At 38.5% G+C, this 8,977-nt stretch overlaps 1 protein-coding gene across 1 annotated transcript; it reads right to left on the bottom strand.

Moving 5' to 3' along the window:
- Nucleotides 1-1,600: 1,600 nt before the first annotated feature.
- On the bottom strand, nucleotides 1,601-8,749 carry OLFML3 (olfactomedin like 3). The gene is made up of 3 exons (XM_058178186.1): nucleotides 8,562-8,749; nucleotides 7,414-7,699; nucleotides 1,601-2,568 (listed from the first exon to the last, which is right to left on the bottom strand). Exons 1-3 carry the CDS (start codon nucleotides 8,664-8,666, stop codon nucleotides 1,784-1,786), a joined length of 1,176 nt encoding a protein of 391 aa, XP_058034169.1. The 5' UTR covers nucleotides 8,667-8,749; the 3' UTR covers nucleotides 1,601-1,783.
- Between the last annotated feature and the right edge of the window lie 228 nt (nucleotides 8,750-8,977).

Below are 8,977 nucleotides of genomic sequence, written 5' to 3'. Positions count from 1 at the left end.
TGTCCTGCCCCACCCCAAATCCTGCAGCTAGCCCAAAAGGATATCATATTCCATGGTACTGAAGGCAACTGAGAGTTCAAGGAGAGCAAGAATGGATGCACCACCCCCATCCCACTCTCACCAGAGATCATCTACAAGTTTGACCTATGCTGTTTCTGCCCCATAACAGGACCTGAATCCTGACTTGGAAGGGGTCCAGATCAGGTGGGTTTCAGCAGATTCTGACCATTCTGGAGAACCGGTAGCAGAAATTTTGAGTAGTTTGGAGAACTGGTAAATGCCACCTCTGACTGGCCCTGTCCCCATCTATTCTCTACCTCCCAACTTCCAGCTGATTGGGAGGAAATGGGGATTTTGCAGTAACCTTCCCCTGGATTGGGGAGGGAATGGAGATTTTACAGTATCCTTCCCCTGTCATGCCCACCAAGCCACGCCCACTAAGCCACACCCACAGAACCGGTAGTAAATTTTGAAACCCACCACTGGTCCAGATCATTCATTTCATCCAGGAATCTTTGAAGTTGACATGCAACCACCTCCTCTACCATCTTTCCTAAATAAAAAGAAGGTGGGAGATTGGATGCAAATTGTCCAGACAGGGATGAAGATAATTTTTTTCCACATATGCACATCTTCTAATAAATGTATGTTTCTCTGTGCCATGTGGCCAGTACTCTTCTTGTTTATGCACATAAAGAAATATACTCTCTCTATAAAAATTAAAATCTCAGTAATTTGCACATAAACAATAAATGCCACATGCAGAGACACACATGCACCCAACATTAGCCTTGCCCAAGCAAAGCCTCCAGTATAAAGAATTATCAACTAGAAATTCTAAACCACAAAGAACTCAAAATGCATTAAATTCTCTCTGATGTTCAGCACACAAAAAAATATAGCTAGATATAAAAGCTGAAGGAAAAAAAGAAAATTGATTATGGGAAAATTCACCTTTTTTTTTCAGATAATAACTGCAATGTGAGTCACGCTAAATGTCTAGACTAGCAAATGAAAGATAGCGATATTTAGCCCTACTTCAAATATTCCAGTTATAGGCCACTCTGATAATTGAAGTTCTTAAATCAAATTGTAAGCAATGAGGGAAAATAAATTTACGCTAGTTTTGACACTGATCTAAACTCATTCAGCATTTAAAAGCATCGCAGTGGGGCAGAAGAATGGCATACAGCATAATCATTCATCTCCAAACCCCATCTTTGCACTTTCCAATTGCTATATCCAATTTTAGTAGAGCACTTCAGGTGAACTCTCATTAAATTAACCATTAAAATAACCAGGGTTTTGTTTTCCATAGCCACTGCAAACTCCTAGAGTCTGAAATGACAGTCAAATATTTCTCAATCTCTTCTGAATTGCTTTTGAAAAAGGAGTGATCTACAGCAGAGATCTACAGAGTAGAAGATTTAAAGTTATTGAAGAACATGTAAATTAAGAAGTTAGATATACAAATCTTTTCTTCATGCTTTTGATTGGAACAATAGTTTTTCCATCCTAAAATTTATTTTTTTTAAAAAAATAAATCTTAGTTGAAAAGCAAATGAAAATTGACAGGCACCAATAAAAAATGCAGACAATATCTGTTTAAAAGCATTTAATATATCAGAAAGGCATTTCGTTTTAAAAGTTCAGTATAATCAGTCCTCTTTATGGCTGCTGCCTTCCTATGCTATGCACCACTTGGCATGTATGGCATCTGAGTCGTAACCTGTGGCACTGAGATATGTTTCAGATTCTCTTTTGCCAGAGACAAAGGCCTTTTTCAGACTTCACTCTTCTTCTTCATCTCCATACGGTAAATGATCTGATAGCCATCATCCCAAGCATAGATCTGCCTTTCTTTGGGGTTGTACTTCATACTGGAGTGAGAACCATATCGCTTTGGGAAATAGACTTGGGCAGCATCTTCAGATGCCATTGAGCCACTGACATCAAAGATACATTGAATACGGGATCGGCTGGGCAACCGGGTATTGTATACTACATAGAGAGCTCCACAGATAACAAAAGCACTCTCTGCATTCTCCCGTGGACATGGTGTGTCCCACATTTGCTCAATGTCTAGAGATGTAGGATCTAGTTTGGCCAATGCTATATTTTTCTCATTTTCTTGTGTGGCATAAATAGCCCAGATGCCTTCCTCATCGGCCCCCAAATCAATGTAGTTGTAGGATGCAAGACCAAAGACGGGGATCTGCTCCTCAGCTGGGAAGACAGAACTATCAACGATTGTTTTGTTGGTCAAGCTAAACTTGATAACCTGAAATGTGCCATGTCGCCGAATATAATAAAGATACCCTCCATATACCAAATGTCCTGTGCCAACCCATGGGTAGGGCAACTTGATGCGTGCAGCCTTTCGGGTAGCAGAAAAGAGGGTGAATTCTCGCATCCTTGGAAAAACATAGACAGTGTCATTGCTGGTGCCATCAAACACATAGATCTTCTCTGAATTACTGAGGGGGTCTTTGGTCCAGAGTCCAGCAGTGCTGCCAAACCTCTTTAATATCTTCATGGCTTTGACTTGGGATATGGTGTCACTGCAATCTATAAAGAATAGTTATAGCATGCTTAATATATATTATCTCACATCCGTATTGAAGCATAATATCAACAAATGTAAGCACACAAAACATTCCATGTCATGTTCAGAAACAGATGGCTTAAATTTTACAGATTTCTGAGATTATTTATATTTTATATACCACAAATTATTTATGCCAACTGCTTTATTGATAATTAAACTACGGATGGCCCTCTAATGTATATGCCGATGCTGTGAAAAAAAACAGTATCTTATATTCATTTATTTTGTATGTTAAAAATATGCCTCCGTGCAACTATTTTGCCCATTTCTAATCCCAAAGCATGTACTTTGAAACTGATGAAATATAGCAAACAACTAAGTTAACTTAAAAGTACACCATATAAATACCATACTGTATGAAATTCTATCTTACACAGATTACTTGAATATACTTAGGGTAAACTGGGCTTCTGTCCTGGACAATGTATGCACACACACACAAAAAAAGAAAGGCAAGCAAGATCAGGATCCACAGGCTGTGGGTACTTCATTTCTGGACATTTTCAAGACAACTGCACAACAATTTGTCTAGAATGCTCTAGGATTCCTGCCTTGGACAAGGGTTCGATTAGAAGACCTCCAAGGTCCTTTATAGCCCTATGATTCTATGCTTCTATGCTATTGAGGAAGATTTGAGGATCTTTTGGAGTACTAGTGGATTTATGAGATGGGTAAATTAAAACCTTCAAGAGATTTTGCTATGCTGCTGTCATGCAGGAAAAGAAATTTGAAGCTGCCACAACAGACTTACAATGGGAACATAGAACATAAGAAGTATGAACAGGGGAAATCTCAAGCACAGTGAAAGATGGTATGAAAAGGAAATGACTACAGATTGACAATGTAGACATCAATAAATTTAAGAGTATACATAAGCACACATAAGAAATGGTGTTAGTTTCATAGTTATGAAGAATATTGCCAAGATAATTCTTGGGTACAATGACTGAATATTGTCTATTAGACATTGCAGACAACACTTCAATATGATGATTATCCGAATTTATGTTCCAACTGATTCAGAAAAAGAGGATTTTAACCAGTTTTATTATCAAGGTCAATCTAAAATCAAAGGAACATGACAACAAGGTAGGCTGCTTGTTGTTGAAGACAATTTAAAGGATATTTCCTATTTATAAGAACCTCTAGTACAAGAAGATGAAGGATCAGTATTCCTAATCATTACCAAGTCAGAAGGCTAAAATAATTGATGGAATATCTGTGAAAATATGGCAAACAATAGATGAAGAATCAATAAAGGTTCTAACCAAACTATGCCACTCAATCTGGAATATGATATAACGGCAAACAAATTGGAAGTGGTCATTCTACATACCAATACTAAATAAAGGAAATTCAAGGACGTTCAAATTGTCATGCAATGTCCTTAATTTCACATGGAAGCAGAATAATGCTTACGATTTTCCAACTCAGATTAAAGCCCGACATGGGAAAGGAGATTGCAGATGTTCAAGCTGGCTTTAGAAACAGCCAAGAAACAAGATACATTATTGCTGATGGACACTGATAATTGAAAAGCACATAGAAAGAACTCAGATTGTGCTTCTTATGTAATAGAAAAACCTTTGATTATTGTAGGAATATGCTTAGGGAAATAGGAATCCCAGAATACTTCATTGTCCTTATGCAAAGCATATATAGGTAATAGTTGACCTATGACCATTATTCAGCAACCCTTTGAAATTCTGACAGAGCTGAACCAACGGAGGTTAAAACCAGTTCTTGGAATCTGGGCATTCCAGAATCACTGCAGTCATGTGACTGCAACCTGGGTACTTGGCAACCCATTTGTATTTATTACCAGTTGCCAACTCTCCCATGATCCCATGTTCACTATTTGCAACTTTCCCTGCCAAATTCTTTGGAAAGTCAATGGTAAAACCAGCAGGGACTGTTGCATGTCTCTGGGGTAAATATCACCTATCTGACCACCCTCCTCCAGCCCCTCTGCACTTATACCATGGCCACTTGGACACTCACCTTCCCTGACTGGCATCACACCTCCAGGAACCCTTACTAACCTGTGCAGTTCCTCTTGTAAACCTCATTGTATCAACATGTACCTTTCTAACCTTCCCTTTGCATCCTCATGCACTTTTGCACACCCTCCCTTTGCTGTGCCTCACTTCTCATGGACTGTCCCAGGCCTTCCCCAAGCACACTCTTGCTATCTCCTCCACCTAGCAGCAGCCACTTATCTGTCTGAAGGCCTGGGACTTGGAACTTCCAGCCAGATTTCCTATAATTTTAGTTATGGGAAGCTAGCAGAAAGTTGTCTTATTTAATGATCATAGGATTCAGTTAACCAGGATTGTAGGGATTGCCATTACAAATCAATGCAATTGTGCTTCAAGACCCCCTCACTTAGCAACACAAATTCTGGTCCCAACTGCTGTTGTAAATTGAGGACTACCACCATGATCCTGGATGGATCATGGTGAAACAGTCTAACTCCAGGGTAGCACAATGAGACAAGGCTGAATACTGTGTCCTTATTTATTTAACCTACATACTCTTTGTGTGTGTGTGTGTGTGTGTGTGTGTGTAGAGAGATGGCGACAAAGAGACAGAGAGACGGGGGGGGGTTGACTGAAAGAAATGAGCATGACTTTAAAATTGGAGAGAGAAAAAATCAATAACTTGCTATGCTGATGACATTGCTTTGATAGCTGAAAATGCAAATAATCTGGAAACTTTAGTGATAAAAAATAGGGAGTACAGGGAGAAAAGGGAAGCTAAGATTAAATACAAAAAAAGCCAAACTAATGAAAAGAGGAACAGCAACCAGCCTTATAATTGATAAGTGGCTCAGGATAATTGAAACTCCTGTCTGAAGACTGGAATAAATTTGATTACTTGATTATCAATTAATTGTTTATATCTGTTATAAATAAATAAATAAATAAATAAATAAATAAATAAATAAATAAATAAATAAATAAATAAATAAATAAATATTGAAGTGATGGATTGTCTCTGTCTTTTAGAATCAACATTAAAGGATCGAACAGTCAAAAATACTTCTCAGACCAGCACTTGGTAGGATAACAATGAAGGATTTGGAAAATATATTCAGATATCATATTGTATCTGTACCCACAAAGGTCAGAATTGTGTAGACAATTGTTTTCATTGTGGTACTCTGTTGAAGCAAAAGTTAGCAAGATAGGACAGAATTCATGCTTTTGACCTTTGGTGTTGAAAATCAATATTGTGACTAGCCAAGAAAACAGACAAATGGATCCCAGAACAAATTAATCCAAAATCCTCTCTTTAGGCACAAATGACAAGGCACAAGTTATTGTATTTTGGGCATTTTGGACAAAGATCTACTTCCTTAAGTCCATAATTCAGGGAATGATGGAAAGAAAAAAAGAAGAAGATAGCCAGCAGCAACCTAGATGGACCTGATTACAGTGGTAATGGTTGTACCGCTGGAAGATGAGACTGGAGAAAATCTACATTGATCCAAAAACCAAAACAAAACTGGACCTTGCACTTATAGGAAAATGCAAGGAAGAAAACAAAATCATTTCTTATAAAATGTAAATGTTCTTTTTGTTGTAGGGAATAAAATATGAAGCTCCTCCCCTCTTCCAAAACTGTCCGTCCACTTAGGCCAGTGGTTCTCAACCTTTATAGTGCTGCGACCCCTTTAATACAATTCCCCACGATGTGGCAACCCCTTTAATACAATTCCCCATGATGTGGCGACCCCAACCGTAAAATTATTTTCGTTTTGAATTTATTGCGCCTGAAGCCGTATTGGCTAGCGATCTGAACTGCTTGCAATTGCCTCGAGGACGGAGGCATTGCAGCTGGCTTGAGAGGGAGACATCAGAGCAAAGATTTCTCTCTTTTTTAATTCATCGCACCTGAAGCCGAATTTGGCTAACGATTTGAAGAGCCTGCAACTGGCTTGTGGAGTCAACCATTGGAGCGCGATTCTTCAACTCGCAAGTATACTTCCCATATTTCTGATGGTCTTAGGCGACACCTGGCAAATTGTCATTTGACCCCCAACGGGGTCGTGACCCACAGGTTGAGAACCGCTGACTTAGGCTATTGTGCTAAGTGAAGGAGAAATGCAACAACTCCCGTTGGCGAGTACATAATAAATTATAGCTTTTGCTGAATACCAGCTATATCATTTTGTGAGCTTTGCATGTTGACCATTAAAATAATTTAAGGTTATGTCCTTTTTCACTGTATTTATTATTATTTAATAACAGGCTGCTGTCTTGATTTCTTTAACAATGACCAACATAAAGCTGCCAGCTCTCCACTGCAACAAAATCTCTTCTTTTTTAATGGACATTTGTTATATTCTGGTAGGAGAATTGTTTTCAGAATACTGAAGACCTTCTTCCCTCTGGCAGAAGTTTGAAAGGTAAAATGTGAAATAGAGTTCAACTGTATATCTAATCCCCACATGATGGTAAACATTTACAAATGCCTATCTTAATATTCCTTTATTTAGTGGGGTTAGGCTGACTTTTATCACTAAGCTGAGGCTTTCTGGGCTATGGTTTCATGAATAATTGGCTCAATTTACACAGTACATTAATCCATAAACCATCGTTCACACACCAAAATGGCTGGATTAACACAGCATGCTAATCCAAACCAAACAACCCACATTACAGCTTTAGCCAACATGTGAACACTGCCAAATATAACTTAATAGCTGATGGTAACATTTGGGAACCATATGAAAAGACATGTGGGAGGGTCATTAGCTCTAGCTTCTAGTGTGGGCACATGACCTGGGGAATTCTGCTTACCTGTCAGTTTGTCGTATTTCTCATTCTTGCGCTTCTTGCCAGGAGAAGCCTGATTCTCCATTAGCTTATCATCTACTTCCACACAGGGTGGAGCAGGATTTTGGGTCTCAAGATAGTCCACCTCTCGCTCTAGTCGGTCCACCCTTATTGCAGTATTTTCCACCTCTGCACGGAGTATTTCCTTATCTTTTTCCACCGTTTCCAACATAGACACCACCTTATTCTTGAAATCTCTCAGTTCAGTGGAATATCGGCTGCTCTGATCATGCCACTGGGAAATGCGTTCCTGATGGTACAGAGGGAATTAGAAGCTTTAAGGGGAATGTAGAGGAAACTCTTGAGCAAGCATGTTACATCCAGATAATTGCAGAAAAAACGAAAAAGCTCATAACTGGATAAAAAATGAACTCAAACTCAAACTGAGACAGCATTCACTCTGTAAAAATCAGCTTGTATTTGATCTGACATATTACAGAGCCTTTTTTATTATAAATACTGAAAGTCTTGATTTTAAAAACCTGTCATGTTAAAATATCAGCTAATTCTGAGGTATTTTCATCTACCTTCTGGATTTTTAGGCATCCTATATACTTGTATTTTCATTGTTAAGATGACCTGCAAAATTTAGTTTTACTTTTAAAAGTACCAAGTTGCAATCTAGACTTCAGAATTCTTATTTTCTAGTTCTGTCTCCCAATCAGTAGCATGCATCCAGCTACTAATCCTCAGAATAGCTGGGTAGAGCCTTCGTGAATTTATGGCTGAAGTGCTGTCAGACTATTATGTTTACACAGGATGCTCCTGACCTTCCAAATAACTATAGCATTTTAAAATATGGAGAAGACTTTATAATCTGAGAGAGAAAAAACTTTTTGTTTTCAGAATATGTTGCATGCCTCTCCTTACAAATATAAACTAAGCAGCCTGAAATTTTCACATTCATTCAAGTTTCTATACCATTATCTACAATCATGAACAGCACTCTTTATCTTCTTTCAAATTGAGCCTCTAGTGAGTTCCCACTTGAGAGAGGTTTTTTTTTCCTACCATTCAAACTATTCAATAAGACATCTATACAACTGCAGTTCAGTGCCATGTGCCTATCAAGCTCAAAGATAAATGTGTCAGTTGCCGTGTTATATGCTCACCTCTAAGCCAGCCAGCCTCCTCTCCATGTATTCCATTAACTGTTGTTGCCCATCGACAGTACTGACCAGGATAATCAGCAGAAGCAAGATACGCTGAGAAGCCATGATTGTGCTGGTTGTCTTGTGCTTTGCCAGTCAGAAACTTCTGTACCAGATTCTACCTCACACCATTGGAATGTTTTGACAGTTTCTCTGTAAAAGAAGGGAGAGAGAACACACTCTCATTTGCTAGATTTTATTAAATCCAGATGTCTAGTTGTAGGGAAGAGGCTGGCCAATTCCAAAAGGAGCCAGCATTGAGTCTTAACTCCTTTATTACCAGAATCCTACAACTACTTGAATTCAGAACTGAATAGATGAAACAATACTGAACTTATATACTGTCACTTTGTGATCACATTGTCAACAAATTTACA

This window comes from Ahaetulla prasina, chromosome 3 (genome assembly GCF_028640845.1).
Source record: "Ahaetulla prasina isolate Xishuangbanna chromosome 3, ASM2864084v1, whole genome shotgun sequence".
Lineage (NCBI taxonomy): Eukaryota > Metazoa > Chordata > Lepidosauria > Squamata > Colubridae > Ahaetulla > Ahaetulla prasina.
The sequence above is the reverse complement of the archived record's forward strand: the minus strand, read 5'-3'. Positions and strand labels throughout refer to the sequence as shown.

Coding starts and splice junctions, on each gene's coding strand:
- OLFML3 (XM_058178186.1), bottom strand. CDS start 8,666: ATGGCTTCTCAGCGTATCTTGCTTCTGCTGATTATCCTGGTCAGTACT. Junction 7,700..8,561: donor GGAGGCTGGCTGGCTTAGAG/GTGAGCATATAA, acceptor CTGTACCATCAG/GAACGCATTTCCCAGTGGCA. Junction 2,569..7,413: donor GAAATACGACAAACTGACAG/GTAAGCAGAATT, acceptor TATTCTTTATAG/ATTGCAGTGACACCATATCC.